Source organism: Pogona vitticeps, chromosome 2, assembly GCF_051106095.1.
Source record: "Pogona vitticeps strain Pit_001003342236 chromosome 2, PviZW2.1, whole genome shotgun sequence".
Lineage (NCBI taxonomy): Eukaryota > Metazoa > Chordata > Lepidosauria > Squamata > Agamidae > Pogona > Pogona vitticeps.
Genome location: NC_135784.1, coordinates 51,913,986 through 51,931,906, shown reverse-complemented (window position 1 = coordinate 51,931,906; position 17,921 = coordinate 51,913,986). Strand labels below are relative to the sequence as shown.

The following is a 17,921-nucleotide window of genomic DNA, read 5'->3' as shown; positions in this document are numbered from 1 at the left end:
ATATGGACAAGCAGAGCAGACTTATTTCTTTGCAGGAACACTGGCTAAAAATTCCCAGTGGGCAGATCTGAAAGACCATAGTAAGCAGGCAAAGGGTTGTGAAAGAACAATTAGAAACTTGGAAGCAAAAACGAAGAGCAAGCAAAGAAAGCTGACCAGGCGAACTAGAAACCTGACCTCAAACTTGGTTCTAGGGAGATGGCCAGTGGAGGACTGAAGTGCTCTTTGGGGATGGTGAGAAAGAGAAGCAGGATGATAAGGAAGTTTGGGTTACAAAGTACTTGAAAGTCACAGACTGATTTGGCCAAATCTTCAGCTGCTAAGTCTATTAGTCTTAGTCACTGTTTTTCCCCAACAACATGAATGGAACGAAATTAATGAAAAGCCTCCAATCTCATAAAAGTACTAATTAAACAATACCCTTTTCAGGGCTCACTTGATTGTTTTCTACTAGAGACTAGAAATATCACACTTTCCTCTTGCAGAAGCCAAGGGCAATTGGGCCAGTAGTTCAATCTTATTTTAGTCATGCCTGCAAGTGGTGGGCTTGCTTAGGGGACATGAGGCCATGGAACCCAAAACTCTGCCTTTCCACCCCTTTCTGCACCATCTGCTGCTGCTCCCTTGCGTTTTGGAATGGAAGGTAAGCACTTAAATCTTCCAGAAATTTCAATTAGTTTACAAACCAAGGAACTGCTGATTTCAACTGATGGTTACTTCAGCACAGAATCATTCCAGGTCCTGGGCTGCTAGCCTATACTAATTTACCTGGAAGTCAGAAGGCATGTATAAGATTTAGAAGTATACTCCCCAAAGCAGAGTCTCGGTGCTGACTAAAAGTAAGAAAAATATGTTTATTTGGAAGTTGAGGGTCAACATCAAATCGAAGTCAGCAATTGCATGTGAAACCATCATGAATTTGACATAATATTTTTAATAGTTCAGTGTACAGGAGTGTATTTTAAACCATTCAGATACCAAACAAAAACAAAAGCTTGTGAACATTTTAATTGTAAAAATCAGGAAAAAATAGCAATGGTTCCATAACTGTAAAAGTATTACAATTGGAGCTTGACAAATATTCACTAAATTATTTTACATTTTCAACCACCATTTGTTTTTACGTCTTCTTTACATAGGTTAAGAGTTCCTCCTTATCCATTTGGTATCCACTCTTTTTCCACTGATCCCGTAGCTGTTGTAAGATTATGCCGATTTCTTTTCCAGATGAAAGCCCAGTTCTTCTTAGGTCGTGGCCACTCACAGGAAACGTAGGGACAGACCACTGCTGCATTTCTTTCAGAAGATCCTCTTCCCCTTGGTATTTCAGAAGCTCACAGATTTTGGATATTCCATCAGCCTCCCTTGACTTCACAAAAAGACATGACAACAACAACATGAGAGATCTAAGCAGTATAAGCCACACTGCAATATATAACATCCACTAAATTCAAGCAGACATCTCAAACCACATGAATTAGATGTCTTCTTGAAAGCACAATCACTACTGGATACTTTTTCTTTAAAAACTATGCAAGGTCATGTTTTCCTCGGAGCCCGTTTTCATGGTAAAAGAGAAAGAGTATAAGGAATAGAGCAAAAATAGCACTACAGACCCATTGTTAGTCCCCACAAATGAAGAGCCACTGAATCAATAGAACTGATGCAAGCGTCAACTTTAACAAGTTCCATTTTTTCAATGATCTTGTTATAGTTGGGACTATAGAACAAATGAAGTTAGTTTGATAATAGTGTGTTCCTAAATGGTGCTGTCAAAATGTAAGGATAAAATCTGGAGCTCACTACTTCAGCTTTGTGCAAATAACTAACTCACTTATGAAATATTAACATCTGATTATAAAATACTAGTTATGTTCCAACACATATAAAGAAGAATATTTAGCATTACAGGTTTTTTTTCAGACCAGCTACTTTGGACCTAGTAAGGCGTACTTTGAGGATCGTCTGTAAACTGATGAACTGCATACTTAAGACATTTGTTTTCTGGATGACCAGCACTGCTGGTCTAAAGTTACTTCTACATGGGTATGATCAATGCAGAATATAGTGTTACAGTGGTGCCTCGACTTATGAACTTAATCCGTTCTGGAAGATGGGTCATAACTCGAAATGGTCATAAGTCAAACCATCATTTCCCATAAGAATTCACTGAAATGCAATTAATCTGTTCTGGCTGAAGGGAAAAAAATCACCAAAAACAGAAACAAAACCCTGCAAGACCCATCGGAAAAGCAATTAATCCATTCTGGCCCAAGAGAAAAAACCCAGAAAAGCAAACAAACTCTGCAAGACCCATCAGAAACGTGATTGATCTGTTCTGGCCGAAGGGGGAAAAAACGAAAAGCAAACGAAACCTGCAAGAGCCATCACAGCATAGAAACAGAACCCCACTACCCGGCCTAAACCCACGCTGCAAAACCCACCCAGAACTGCCAGTTTTTAAAAAGTAGTAAGCAGCACCTTACCAGGCAGTCTAAAATCAGAAATGCAAAAGCAATCACAAAAAAGCAAACAGAGACTGCAAGACCCATTGGAAATGCAAAAAGAAAAAACCCAAAAAGCAAAAAGAGACTGCAAGACCAATCAGAAATGCAAAAACAAAAACAAAACCCACACCAAAAAGCAAACAAATCCTGCAAGACCCACCACAGCATAGAAACATAATCCCACACCCAGGCCAAACCCACACTGCAAAACCCATCCAGAACAGCCAATTTTTAAAAGCAGAAAGCAGCACCTTACCAGGCAGTCCGAAGCCTCCTCTGGCACACTCTAACCGCTGGGGCGAAAGAGCTACAAAGCAGCAGCCTCTTCGCCACCAACGGTTAGCAGTCTGAACTCCTCGCCTTTTTCTGGCTGTAACTCCAAGCTCTGGCCACAAGTAGAAGCAAAATTTTGTGGCCAGAACTGGTTGTAACTCGAAATGGTTGTAAGTCGGGACAGTCCTAAGTCAAGGCACCTCTGTATAACTGCTTCCCTTGTTTTGGACACTGTATTTCTGTTGATACCTCCTAGCATTACTTTTCTTCACCACCACTTTGTTCTGTTCACTCAACATTTAATTTGGGGGTATATAAAGATCTCTGCATTTATACATACTGCAGTCAATGAAGTGTCAGCTACATTATGTTTATATATCTCATTTTATCTGCCTAAATGGAGAACTTTACATTTACGTCTGTTGAAATTTATTTCCTTGTTTTGGTCCAGTTCTCTAATCTGTTCATCATATTGAATCTATTCCGTTTCCTTGAGATATTAGCTGTCCTTTGCAGTTTGGTTTCATCTACAAATTTGATGGGTATCTTTTCTACTCCCTTCTTCAAGTCATTTATAAAGATGACAAGCAACACAAGGAACAAGACAGTGTGATGTGGCACCTCAGTTGTAACATCTCTCCAAAGTGACGGGCAACATCTTTTTAGCTATGATCTGTTAGCCAAATACGAATTCACCTCACAGGACCACAGCTTGACCACATTTCACCTGTCTGATGTTGCCACAATGATGTTTCAACATAGGTGAAAACAATGCGACTCTTCAAGGCCACTATTCAGTACAGTGGTGCCTCACTTAACGGGCGCCCTGTTTAACGACGAATCCGCATAGCGATTAAGTTTTTGCGATCGCAAAAGCGATCACATTGCAATGATTTAGATAGGAAAAAAATCGCTTTGCGATGATCGGTACGCTGTTTCACTTACCGATTTGCAGCGATTTTTGCTGCACGGATTATCGTCGCTATGCGGGGCACCACTGTATATGCAGTGAACCTTAGATAAGTAACAAGTATTAGAGAAACTCCTGTAACAGAAAGCTGAAGGGGAACTGGCACTTATATAAAATTGCCTCTCATGGGATAACTACAGAATATTTAACATGAAATAGTGATACAGAGTAACACTTACATCTATAACGAACTCTTGATATGGTTTAAGTGGTTCTGTAGTGTCAGTAGCTTTGACTAAATCTCTCCTATGCTTCAACAGAAACAGCCCAAGGTTTCTTTCATCCCTTGAAATTTTCAGCCTTAAATCCAGTTTCATTATGTCATCTGGAACCTTTAACAGTGATGTTAGAACGGTCATTGGTTTTGGAAACAGATTCTGAACATTTTTACAGACTTTGTCAAATTCCTGCAAACTCCCATTAACAGGCAATCCTGAGGGTACATACAAAAAAACAAACACACAAATGTGAGAATACTGTTAACGAAGGAGTCAAAAAGCTAGCAGAAGAGGAACTCTGCAACTAAATCAGAGTTTATCAGCCCCGGCTTGTATAGCCAAAGATGAAGGCAGGAGCTGCAGTCTAAAAACATCTGCATTGTCACACATTCACTATATAAATGCTGGGCACAAACACCATAGCTAACCGGATCACATTAGGAATGGCAACACAGTTGCAAAAACACAATCGGTTCCCTGGCAACAGCACTAGGATCAGAATTACTACCACTCATGTTTCACCAGTGCTATACCACAAAGACTCTGATAGCATTGTGGCACAAGGGCTTAGGTGGTGTTCAATGTCCCCCCTTCGTGCTCTTGACTCAATACCTATCAGAAGAACATGAAGTATACATAGACTACAATGCTTTCAGGACAGTTAACAATATAAGTTCCCCATTACCAATTTACTGGGCTACAGAGTAATACAAATTCAGTGGACTTTACCTATATAGACAGCCGTATCGAGTTCGTACATTAGGTGAATGATGTGATTAACATGATTTCCTGCAAGGATTTTCTTCAGCTCCACCCAAATCCTCTCGCCTGATATTCCAGCAAGACCTTTTGCATTTCCTTTGATGGCTTCCAGAGTTTGGGGTTCATGCACACCCGGCTTTTCTGATATCCTTCCATAAAACCTAAATGAATACATAAATCTCAGCGTCTGTACCTAGAGCAATTGTTTTTATAAAGGTCAAATTGCAAGTGCATGTTGGACGGTTGATTGCCATCATTTTGAAAATTGAGGCATTTAATATACAGTGGTGCCTCGCTTAACGAGCGCACCGTTTAACGACGAATCCGCATAGCGATGCGTTTTTTGCAATGTTTAGATAGGCTAAACATTGCACTGCGATGATCAGTAAGAGTTTCGCTTAATGATCTTCACACTGCGATGTTTAGAAAACAGCTGATCGGCGGTTCCAAAATGGCCGCCAGGTGCAGAAAATGGCCGCCTGCAGTGTTTTCGTGCCCTGCCCTCGCTTACCGGGCCACGAAAATGGCGGCCGGATGGGGGAATCTTCGCTTACTGGTGAGTTTAATGCGTTCCTATGGGTTCCCCCCCCCCACATAACGACGAATCCGGATAGCGATGTTAATCCTGGAATGGATTAATGTCGCTATGCGGGGCACCACTGTACAAGTGCCACAAGCAGACAGTTCCATTTGTTCAAATTGGTGCTAGCGTGCTAATGGTCAGCACATTACAATCCTCTATGCATGTGAGCAAAACCAAAACAGAGATGAAGGAAAAGTTATAGCCAAGTACATGGCAACCTATCCATGCTTTTATTAGTATTATTTAGACACACAGAACTCTTACCTGAAGTATCGTAGAATTCTTAAGTAATCTTCTTGTATTCTCTGGTCTGCATGCCCTACAAATCTGACCCTCTTGTTCTTTAAATCCTCGTAGCCATTGAAATAATCATAAAGTGTCCCATCCAAGCCTGTAAATCAACCATATCCAAGAGAAGAGCTTCAATTAAAATGGTATTTTCTGAGCCAGCATTCATTTTTATCACTAGAACAAAGAAGCATAAGCTCAGGAATCCTTCTGCCAAGAACACCGTGCACTATAAAGCATGTCTTCCATGGCATGGTAACTAGAAGCAGAAGGTACCTTTTTGCAGTTCAGACAATTGGGACTCCTTATGTTCAGCGTTGTCAAAGTAATCCTTAGCAGCAACATAATTTGTGTTTCTGTAGGCTTTCACATGTCTTACCAACATAACATATCAAGCAGAAAGATTTGCAAAAGCAAAAAAATAGAAATAATGCTCATGGCTTAATGGAAACAAGCTTACACACATTATTTTAACATTAACAGTCAGTGGGGGGAAATGATTACAAACTACCGTAATCTTCCAGCTGGTAAGGGCTGAAGCCAATGAAAAGGTGTAAGGAGGAGGAAGAGAGGTTGCATACCAAAATTTTTGGGGAGATGTGCTAGCAACTACTCTTAAAGGAGCTGGCACAAACCTTCATTTTGCTTTGAGAGAATAATATTCCTAGCCAGGGCAGCAGAATGATCTACCATGATCACACACATGCCAGATAATCTACTTGATTATAAAGTATTGCTATGATGGTAAACTTCTTCGAAGTGCTGATCCTTATAGCAACAAAATGGAACTGTACATGCACAAGGAGGAGGTTATCAGTCAGCCTGGGGACCTCCTGGGTTTACAGCAGAATGGAAATAGGAACATTTACAAAAATAACTCACACAATAATAAACACTACTGTGTGTCATGTCATTCTGTTAGCCAAAGTTCTATTGCTCTGGTGGAAAGTAAATGGTATAACTCACAATGATAAGCCACTGCCAATTAATGATTTCTTACGCACCCATACACCAATTCCTGGTCGCACAGCAAACCACCCAAATGTCATGCACTAAGGAATCCAAGTGGGAACTAATTAATTATTGGCAGTTTGTTACTGTGAGCTTTCTATCTATATAAATGTGATGGGCAAAATCCTGTTTTGTAGTTACAGGAGTGTAACTACACAACAGGATCTGGGGTACCCCATGGCCAATATCCTGCCTTGCCTGTGAGGAATTCAATGCTGCTATCTATGTTTAGCTTGGGAGGTGGCAGAGTGAGGCTCTGCTCAGACACTAACCCTGCTAAGTTTCAACAAGGCTGATGTATCATCTGCCTTCAGGTTAATGCCAGGACACCATATACAGGAATGGACGGTACTGAAGGCAGACATTGAGGAAGGCCCATGTAAAATAGCTAGACGGGCAGTCAAAAGCAAATATAAAACAGACTTTACATGCTGCTTCCTGAAGGTAAGGAAAACCTACCTAAGAACATAGAATTGACAGTGAGATCTCTCCTCTGAGCATCTTTTTCCCAGTCTGTTGTGAACTGCACTTCCGCATGCCTTCCATCAGTCACCAAGTCAATTCTAAGTGTGGTTATTTCAAAATTCTGCTCATGGAGCTGCGAGGAAAAAAAATTAAATGAGTTAAAATGTATTTCTTTCTTTAAAACAGCACTGTTTTTGTAGCCATGTTATTCTGTGATAGCGTATCACGAAGATAGACAGATCGATGGATAGATCTATTGAGGCACCCTGAAGACTAACTGCTATATTTTAGTGTGAGCTTTTCTGGGCAAGCCCACTTCCTTCAGACATAAGGGAATTTTTTATACAGAAATTAACTGAATTATTTGTATACTACAGTTATTCTCAGCCTTGGGTCCCTAGATGTTCTGGGACTGCAAATACCAGAAATCCTAGCCAGCATGGCTAGTGGCGAAATTTTCTGGGAGTTTTAGTCCAAATACCTCTGGGGACCCAAGGCTGGGAAGCACTGGTATACGACATTACACTGCATGCTATATTCACCCACCCCTCAAACACCTATCTATTCATCCACACATATTTGTTTTCTGTTAACAAGGAGCAACCGTCTTATATGCACAAGGCCAATCAGAAGATATTTCTCCTGCTCTCTAGTTCACCCCTTGCTTTCTCAAACCCACAGCATCACTAAACCCCAATCTCTTCCACCTATTCATTCCTCAGGTCTTCTTTGCTTTTCCTCTTCTCTTTGGGTTCCCTGCTTCCTGAGATCTCCCCGCACTCAAGATCTTTGCTGTTAGTACAGTGGGGTCTCGACTTACGAACGGCTCGACATACGAACGTTTCGACTTACGAACCGCTCTCATAGGAATATATGGACTCGACTTACGAACTTAGATTCGAGTTACGAACTCTTTTTCCCCCCTTTTTTAAAGCTAAGTCATCTTAGGTTAAAAGGAAAAAAGAAAAAATATCCTCCTCTAGTGGCAGAAGGCGCAATAGCAGCTTCCCATTAGTTTCTATGGACGAAAAGAGCAGATACGGATTAAATGGTTTTCAATGCATTCCTATGGGAAATGCAGATTTGACTTAAGAACCTTTCGACCTGAGAACTGCCTTCCAATACGGATTAAGTTCGTAAGTCGGGACCCCACTGTAGTCCTTACTTAAGTCTTATTTCCCACCAAAAGCTTATATATTTATTCTTGACTCTTAATGAGGACTAACATTCTTAGTGAATGTATCATCACTGTGGCAAAAATACGTGCTGCTGCAGATCAGTCCTCCTCAACATGACTCTATCCAGAAACATTAGACAAAAACACCCATTGTCCCCAGGGAGCATGACCACTGGAGATGATGGCACTGGTACTCTAACCCAGTATGTACTCCACTTTATGAGACAGTTACCATTACCACCTGGGGTGAAATGCTGTATTTTATAAACTGGGTTATAAAAGAACATGTCTTATGAATACCTTATTATGAAGCTAAGTCAGAGTAATAATCTGCAACTTCAACACACTGCAAAGCAAATAATAAATACATATGCCAACCCTGGACTGCATTTTTTTAAAGATACAGTACTCCTTTTAGATTTGGCCCTTAAAAACAGTTATTAAACTCTATTCCTTACTTGCAGATTTAGAATTAATTTTCCTGTGTCCAATTTGCAAAGCTCAATGGACTAAAGATCCAAGTAGATATAATCTTCCAGTACAGATAGAGCGGAAATAGCCTTTTGAAACGATCTCAAGCTTATTAATAAATGCAAATCTTAAATAAAAATTTTATAAATCAATCTATCAATGATACTAAACTCCACATATACTGATTAAAGAATATGATATATTGCAGATGTGAAAAGTCCAAGGCTGAATGCTCTCATTTTTTCTGGGAAAGTAGTAAAAAATGTAAAGATAAATGTATCATGGTGCTACTGACAGCACAAAAAAAAGGTGCAGCCTGCCAAGAGATGCAAAAACTATATTAATGTGTTTGTTAAAATGTAGTGGAAATGGTGATAATCAGATGATTGCATAGGAAGATGTGGGTAAACAGCCATAATGTTTAAGTATGGCTATGTTAAAGGAATTACATTATCAACAGAATTGATTTAAGGGAGGATGGATGGGCCTTTCTTGTCAGTTCTAAGTATGCAATTCAGCAGTTAAAAAGTATATGAATACATGGGCTGGAATTATTTTGACTTAAAGTTATGCCTGCAATAGCTATGTTTGTTGTTATTCTGTGTTGTTATGCTACCTTCAACTTATCTTCATCTTAGAACTGCAGCTCAGCTCTTGTAAGTGCAAGTTTGTGATCTCCTTTAGGGAGTTAGTCCATCTCGTATTTGGTCTTCCTCTTTTCCCGCTGCCTTCAACTTTACCCAGCATTATTGTCTTTCCCAGAGAACCTTGCCTTCTCATGATGTGCCCCAAATAACACAGCCTCAGTTGCATCATTTCTGCCTCCAGGCGTGATCAACACTCGTACCAAGGTGGAAATACTATTCAAGGAGCACTTCCACTGGCACATTGTGCAATAAGTCATAATGGGAACCACATAAACAACTGCACAATTGACTTCTGCAGTCCTTGTTGCTGGGGCAGACTGCCCAGCATACTTATGACAGCCTAACTTTACATTATGCCTTGATGAACAGGATTCTAGCCATTTATTTCTCTTCATTCTTTATATTTAGCATACATGTTTAGAATGATGGCTTATTACTGGATTCACTTAGGCTGTTTATGTGAGTAAAACATGTAGTTCCAACACCAATGCTTAACCTGTTATCGTTTACAAACTGGTATCCTTAATGCTCGTTTTGCAATCAAGTGAACAAACTGAAAACAAATACAAAATCGAGAAAGAAATAAAGCATACTGTTATCCTGTGCCCTGGAGAGTGTTTGCCTGTAGTCCTTTCACTGGAAGGACTTGGCAGTAGACCAAGCAAGCAGCAGTATCTATTGGTCTTCAAGGCCAATGTCAGGCCCGGACTTGTCCTGTCTGCCACAGACTACTGCGGCACATATTTGACTAGTACCTCAGGCTGACCACCAATGATCTCAGCCAGCTATCCCAACCCAGAGTGTTCCAGGCTACCATTGTATATAGGAGCTGGGAAACAAATGAACACCCAGTCCAATACAGCTGGAAGGCATCAGGTTGTGGAAAGCTGCTGTATGCTTTCAGCCACATTGTTCCTCCAGACTAACCTCTCCACAAACTCTTTTCAGGTGTGATGCCTAAATAGGATACACAGATGTGTGAGGGTCATAAGACTGTGGCAGTGGGTCCAGACCCAGGAAGATTGATTTTAAATTCAATATAAAAGTGTTTTACCCTGGCAGTGATGGTTCCATGTTTTTCTCCTCTGTTGTTGATCATACGGATACCTTCAGCCTCAAACATCTCCTTCATCTGAGTAGGTGTGGCAGTGGTGGCAAAGTCAACATCTTCTGGTTTAATTCCACTGAGTAAATCCCTCACAGCACCTCCTGCTATCCTGAGTTCATATTTTGCTTTGTCAAATAATTCTGTGAATGGGGAAAAAAATAAGTAATATCAAGAAAACATTTTTTTGTAAGGAGTAATTGGCTCCTCTTTCATATTTACACCAAAGATGTGTGGTTTCACGAGAAGATAGAGTAAATGAAGGAAGCCAGGATGGAAAAAGAAATTAGGAGCTCTACTTACTGCATGATGATAAGACCAGCCCCGATATTTGGAAGAGTAAGATGACTGCCTCAAGCAGCAAATTTGGGTATTGTGAAAGCACACCAACTTGCTAGCAATGTGTTATTATTGTGTTTTGTTGCTAAGAATGGCAAGAGGAGCTTGTGAGATTTTCACCTTCTTAAGACAAAGTAACTTGGCTGGCTTTGAGCACCTGAGGGTGAAATTTATTACCCAGTTTCAGGCAGGGGGTGTAGTAGGTCAATCCTAATAACTGCATAATAACCACCTCTATCCCCTATGAATTTAACATTGTTCAAGGTGACTAAGGCTCAATGTTCACCTCAAAGCTCAATTTGTTGCAATAGATTCTACTCTGCAGGCGGTGTTATGGGAAAGATTATGATTTTCTCTGTACAGAGCTCAAGGAGGTTGCTTTCACTTGTTAAGCCTTGCCTCCATTTACCCATCCAGATTTACCCATCCAGCCAAAATAAACTCTACAACGACACTACAAATATTTAGAAACATATCAGGGTGAAACTTAGTGACAATTTATATGTGTGTTAAGTAAAAATGTATAAACTGCAGTGGCAAATCGCTGCTAATTAACAAGATTTCAGTTGTGTTCCTGGGCTTGGGTCTGTCTAATTGGCAGCAATTTGCTTTTAAAAACATATGCTTTCAGTAATACACATAAATCCTGACAGGTCTCAAATCAACCTTTAGGAATTGTTCATTGCAATTCAGTGGATAAGTTATAACAGGATCAGAATTTAGTGAGCAACATGTACCAAAATAATACAGCTGGGTTAATTGAGACAGCTGTGGGACAACCAAGTTAATTGGAGCAACCAAGAATAAAGCTAGCCAAGCTAGCAGACACAAGTTGTTGGGTAGTTGGTGGTTGTGTAGTTGAGAGCTGTTTATTTGGTTGATAAGTCTCATTGATTGTGAAAGAAATTTATGCTGCATCGCTGGATGAAGACTTGCTACATTGCAAGAGGAAGGTCCTGGAGGAAGACTATCTCCGTGGTGAGAGGAGAAGACTTCGTGGATGCTGGACTATTTATATTGGTAACAATCTTTGGATACTGAACCTGTAATTTACTATTGCAAACTGAAGAACTACTGTGAAAGACCAGGACTGTGTAAAGACCAAGAGAAGTTGTATTTGTACCTGTATATATGAACTTTAATGTAAATAATTCTACCTACACTACAACAGTGTCTGTTTGGTTTCATCTCTGAGCAGTTCATTTCACCATAGCGCCCCCTGGTGTAGTCTGGTAACGCTGCACCTCTGTCAAATCCCCAGTAGGATTCTAGCCAAGATATCATGCAACTGAATGTCTACATGTACAATAGCTCACAAGAGCTATTGTGGTCTAGTGGTTAGTGTATTGGAAAAAGACTCCGAAGGACTGGGATCAAATCCCCACTTGGTTTCGAAGACTGCTGGGTAAGCTTGGGCAAGTCACACTCTCTAAGACTGACTCACCTCACAAGGTTGTGATGAGAATGAAGAGGCATGAAAAGAGTGGGAGATGGTACACTGAAGACATGTATTCAAAAAAAGAAACGTTTCAGCAAACTGAACTAAAGCAGGCTTTTCACATCCAAGAACAATTTACTTGAAGTAATAAACAGCTTATTGACATATTCACCACACTGCCAGTGCAGTGAGGGGTAAACTACATCAGTTCCCATGGTACCTTCTGACCTACCTAGTAAAGTACATTACTGCTGAAGTCACTAGTTTACACCAGTCCTCAGCAGTAGCAATATTCCAATCTGTGTTGGATCAGTAACAGAAATACTTCAGTTTTTTGTTAACGTTCCTTGTTCTCAGTGGGTTGTTGTTCTCAGTGTTGTTCCCCCCCCCAAACATTTTTCCACCAGATCCATCTTAAACCATCTCAGAAAATGAAGCACTCATACCTACAATGCTTTTCAGGCCTGGTGTGAAGAGGGACTGGAATTCTGGAGATTCTAGCTTCATTGTGCTTAAATGCTGCCACAGGATTTTAACCCCTATCCTGGTGCAGGGGGAAAGAGAAAAATCTGCCTTATAGCCCACGAGGAAGAGGTGTCTCCACATCTAAAGAAAAAAGGCACAAGTGATTTCTGTTGAATAAGATGCATTATTGATCTCCTCAGTTCCTTACTACAGAAACATTTCCTTAGAATCACAGAATCATAGAATAGTGAGGTTGGTAGGATGAACTTACAGGCTCAAGTCCAACCCCCTACTCAGGGCAGGAATCCAAATCAAAAGGTATCTGGCAGGTGATTATCTAAGTTCCTCTTGAATGCCTCCAGTGTTGGAACACTCACCACCTCTTGAGGTAACTGTTTCTACTGTACATACAGTATGTTTCAAACATACATGTCTTTATCACTCCCAGTCAATTCCCATGCAGAAATGGACAACAGGTAAATAATCTTATGCAAAATTTCAGGTACCCAGCTGCTCCAGATAATCAGGTCTAATTACTTTTAAAACTGCAGCAGTACACAAACAGAAAATAATTTCAGTGACATGAGCTCACACAATAACTTATTTATTATCTCTAGAAATTAATTAAATGTTTAAACATTATTATTAAAACATTACTATATGATCGCTAATGTCAGAAATGTTACCCTTTAATATTGTGCCTGAAGAACTGGATTTTGATCCATGAAACCTCTCACTGTAATCTGCCAGCCTTTAAAGTGCTATCACATTTTGCTTTTTTCCTCCCTTTTCTTTTTTTCCCTTTCCCAACATGCTGAGGCAGCAACTTTTTAGTAGAACCACTGTATCATAAATCAAATCAACCAAAGTAAACTAAACCTTAACTAGAGATAAGGAGAATACTGTATAGCTATAATGCCAACTGGAGTGTTACAGTGTGTTATAATAATAAGTTTACTGCAGAAGGGGGGGGGGGGAAGAGATAATAAGCTGCAAATCAGGAAGTCTCCGGTTCAAATACAAACCTACTAGGGTTGTGCTTCTCCGTGAGGGGAGGACCACGTGTTCTTGGACTACAACTCCCAGGAGACTTAGCCAACAGTGTCACGTGTCAGGACTTCTGAAATCTGTCAACCTAAGCTCACCGGGGACCCCCAAGTTTGCGAGCCATGCTACCAGAGTTATCGTGGGCAAGTCACTCTGTCTCCGCCTCAGTGCCTCTATCTGTAAGGTGCAGAGCAACAGTAGTACAATTAGTAATAGTACTACAGGGATGTAATAAGAATTACAACTACGTAGTGCTGTACAAACTGTCATCCTTACCACCACGACTATTATTACTCAGGAAAGGCAATGAATGCACGATAGCACTCGAACCGGCCCTTGGGTACCCGTGATGCTATGGCCCCCCTCACCTCCTCGGACCACTGGCAGCCTCCAGTCAACCGGGAAAGGCAGGCTGCAAACAAAGGACATGGGGGAGCATTCATTGTGGAGCATGGGCTTTGCAAGCCGCCCACAACCCCACCTAACGGGATTTCCGACAAGACGCCGGACGCCCGCGGGCGGGGGGGGGGGGGGAAAGAGGGGAACGGGCCCAAGCGGTGCCAGACCGTAAATTAATTAACGCTGCCCAAAGGGAGCGGCGACCCAGCTCCAGGTTTCAGGCGGAGTCGCGCATTCCCAAAGGCTGCGGGGAAGCAGCGAAGGGCCCGGCCCGGCACCCAGCCCGAGAAAGCAGAAGGCGGCCGGCTTCGGCCCGGGGAGCTCCTTCTCCTCTAAGGGCACAAGCGAAAGGCAGGCGAAGGACCCGGAGCTCCCCCAGCCCCAACTCACCCAGGCGGCGACGCCATCCACCGACCGCCACCCTCGGTCGCCGCAGCCTTTTTTTTTTAAGGACGAGCCGTCCTGTGAGCTCAACACACCGCGACGGAGGAGGAGGAGGAGGAGGCGGGCGGGAGGGAAGAGGCGGGCCGGCCGGCGAGGCGGTTCCGCCCTTGCGGCGGGCCGAGTGGGGGGGGAAGCGGGCGCTGGCTGCGAGAAGCCTGCGCGCCGCGGCGGGGTGTTTGTTTTCCCCTCACGGCCACGTGTTGACCTCCCTATGCCGAAGGTCTCGCCCCCAAAACCTTCTGGTTTTATCAGCCCCCCTCCCCTCCCCTCCCCTCCCCTCCCCTCCCGCCGGACCTTCCGGCCTCAACAGCCTGGCGAGCTTTGTTGGGGATGTTTTTCTGTGCCTTCCCAGCTTTCTGCAAACTGCAATGCCCGGCGTGGTAGGTTTTTAGGGCCAAAACTCCTCTTGGTTGTCTGTGGGCGCATAAGAGTAAACGCACAGGTCTGGCCGCATGCCGGCTAGCGCAGCATTTGTGCCGCGGTCTCCCTCAGCCAGTTGCAGTTGGCCTTGCTTTTCTTTTGCTCCTACGTAAAGAAGTTGCCCAGCGGGTTAATTCTTCCTTGCTTTGGGGTTTTGCACAAGGGGCCACGTGTGTGTTTTCGTTTTTAAGCCGCCTAGAGTGGTCAATATGGAATTAAATAAATAAATAAATAAATAAAAATTTATGGGTATGCATGAAGGGTATCCTCATGCTGTATGACCACAATTTTGAATCAGCCTCGCTTGTACAATTCAGTATAAAACTATACAGGATTCGTGTCTCAACTATAAAATGAATATTAATGTTTTATGTGAGTCATATGGATGGTGCGATTATGAAGAACAATTTTAATAGATCTGTGAAAATGTCAGGAAAAACAGTTGTAAGATGAAATGTATTTTGTTTAAAATATAGGGCCAGGTGAGCCTGTTGGGATGTGGTGGCGCTGCGGGTTAAACTGCAGAAGCCTCTGTGTTGCAAGGTTAGAAGACCAGAAGCGAGCTCCCATCGCTTCTCCCAGCTCCAGCCAACCTAGCAGTTTGAGAACATGTAAAAATGCGAGTAGATAAATAGGTACCACCTCCGTGTCTAGTCGCGCTGACCACGTGACGACGGAAAACTGTCTTTGGATAAACACTGGCTCTACAGCTTAGAGACGGGGATGAGCACCGCGCCCTCAAGTCGGACATGACTGGACTAAATGTCAAGGGGAACCTTTCCCTTTACCAAGAGCCTGTTGGGGTGGATCTCATTTTCACTGTTGTTACAGTGTCTGCATGTTCCGCTGCCTACTTCTGGTTGTAAGACAGAGAATGAAAGTGTTGTGCAGTATGTTTTGTTAAGGAAGTAAAGTTCGGAACGTAAGTAGCTTGTGGTAATGAGTCATACTATCTAGTTCAGTGGTTCTTAACCTTGGGTTACTCAGGAGTTTTTGAACTGCAACTCCTAGAAGCCTTCACCACCAGCTGTGCTGGCTGGGATTTCTGGGAGTTGCAGTTCAAAAACACATGAGTAACCCAAGGTTAAGAACCACTGATCTAGTTCACCATCATTTATTTATTTCCCATCTGGATTCTAAAACTAGAGTTCAAGGCAGTTCACAGCAAGATTAACTAAAAATTTTGGATGAAAACTAATAGTTATAAAATTAAAAAATAAATTGTTTTTAAGAGCTTTGAATTAAAAGCAGTTTTAAAGTATATCAAAAACAGGTATGGAATCTTCAAAGTCTTTTTCTTGGCTATCAGTCAGTTGCCCAAAGCCTGCCTGTACATAAAGGCTGGCCTGAAAAGGTAGTCTGGCTTTTGCCTCTGCTGCACTGACTGCAACAGGACTCAGGGTTTTCAAGTGTAGTCCTTTCCACCTTTTTCTGACTCAAATCTGAGATGTTTTGTATACAAAGCCTGTGTCCGTCTATGTGAAACTTACACCTTTCAGCATCACAAGCAAGCATTCCAGTGACAAAATAGAATAAAGATAATTTTTTTTCCTATTTCAGTTTCACTCTTGGTCTTAAAAAACAATAGCTATATAAGGCTCATGGCTAAAACTTTAGAGACACTGTTTACAAGCCTTCAAGGGACCACCATATTGTAAAACATGTATGGTACCTTGTAGGCATATTGTGCATCAAATCTTGTGGATTTTTCTTTCCTGGTGCATAAGGATTACACTGCTGTCTCTAGAGATTCTATAGATAGTACAACTCTAGAGTACCCCAACCAATTGCTCCTTATAGAAAATTGTGCAAGATAACTACAGTTGATGAGAGGCAGGAAGCTTCTGCATCTGCCAGGCTTGCTTATCCACAGAGCAGCATATTTTGTTTCCTGGGTCCAGCTGCTGCAGCCTTCTTTACATAGTCACAGACACACACAGAGAGAGAAAATGAACCTACAAGCACCTGTAATTACATCTTGTTTGCTATAGTCTGAGTAACAACCTCCAGAATCTTGAAACAAAGTATGGATGAATGACTCCTATCTAGCCAACCAGTGTTGCCATAGGTTAGAGGATATTTTCTGAATGCCAACCCAAACAAAATGAGATTTTATATAAGAATACTGTATACTAAGTTGGATTCCAGTACAGGAAGATGGCAGTGTCCCACAGCGTAATTTGGGGAGAGATGTTTTTTGGTCTTTAGTATTTTCTTTTTGGTCTTGGTATGAAGCTATTGCTTGAATTTACCATATAATGAATGACAAGCATTACAGTTGTGGACAGAAGCCAGAAGCAGAATCATGGTCTAAATATGGGCTGCTCAGTTAGTCAACAATTGTGTGATATACATAGGAGTCACATCGAGCTTTTCAAAGACACCAAGGGGTCTTGCACACAGCATTCTTGTTAGGGCCTTCGCTCTTACAGCAACTTGTGTCAGTTGAGGTAACATTCTCCAGTGTGCAAGAACCCCTTGCGCTGGTGAACTGGGGCAATTGACATCAGTTACCTCCTTAAATGGCTGCTGTGCTGCATATTATCCTCCACAGAGGGGTCATAATCTGGACCAACTTTGGCAAGCAATGCCACCATGTAGAACCAAAGAATCATATAGTTGGAAGGGGCCTATAAAACATCTGTAAGTGGTTAACCTTTACCTGTACTAATCTGTTTCTTACAGTTGTGTAGCAGAAGTGTTGCATGACCACAAATCAAAAGTTTAAAGTGCAGTTTGATTCTACCTGCAGCTGTTGCTTGTATTGTGTTTTGTAGAATACTTTTTAACCAGTCACAGCTGTGAAGATCAAGAAGTGGATTACTTAATAAGGATGGAATGGAACCAATTACTTTAAGAGGTGGTGAGTGCTTCAGTGCTTAGGCATTCAAG

General features: G+C 41.8%; 1 protein-coding gene across 6 annotated transcripts; it reads right to left on the bottom strand.

Moving 5' to 3' along the window:
• Positions 1-840: 840 nt before the first annotated feature.
• On the bottom strand, positions 841-14,670 carry TRNT1 (tRNA nucleotidyl transferase 1). 6 transcript variants are annotated; one of them, XM_020791031.3, is made up of 9 exons: positions 14,556-14,670; positions 13,745-13,943; positions 12,701-12,860; positions 10,427-10,620; positions 7,072-7,210; positions 5,578-5,704; positions 4,698-4,891; positions 3,930-4,183; positions 841-1,369 (listed from the first exon to the last, which is right to left on the bottom strand). In XM_020791031.3, the coding sequence occupies exons 3-9, from the start codon at positions 12,858-12,860 to the stop codon at positions 1,121-1,123; spliced, it is 1,317 nt and encodes a 438-aa protein (XP_020646690.3). In that variant the 5' UTR covers positions 13,745-13,943; positions 14,556-14,670; the 3' UTR covers positions 841-1,120. The 6 variants fall into 6 exon arrangements, with proteins under 6 accessions (XP_020646690.3, XP_072845557.2, XP_078241345.1 ...); XM_072989456.2 differs by having other exon boundaries at positions 13,896-13,943; positions 14,556-14,661; XM_078385219.1 differs by lacking the exon at positions 14,556-14,670 and adding an exon at positions 14,043-14,179.
• Positions 14,671-17,921: the final 3,251 nt, after the last annotated feature.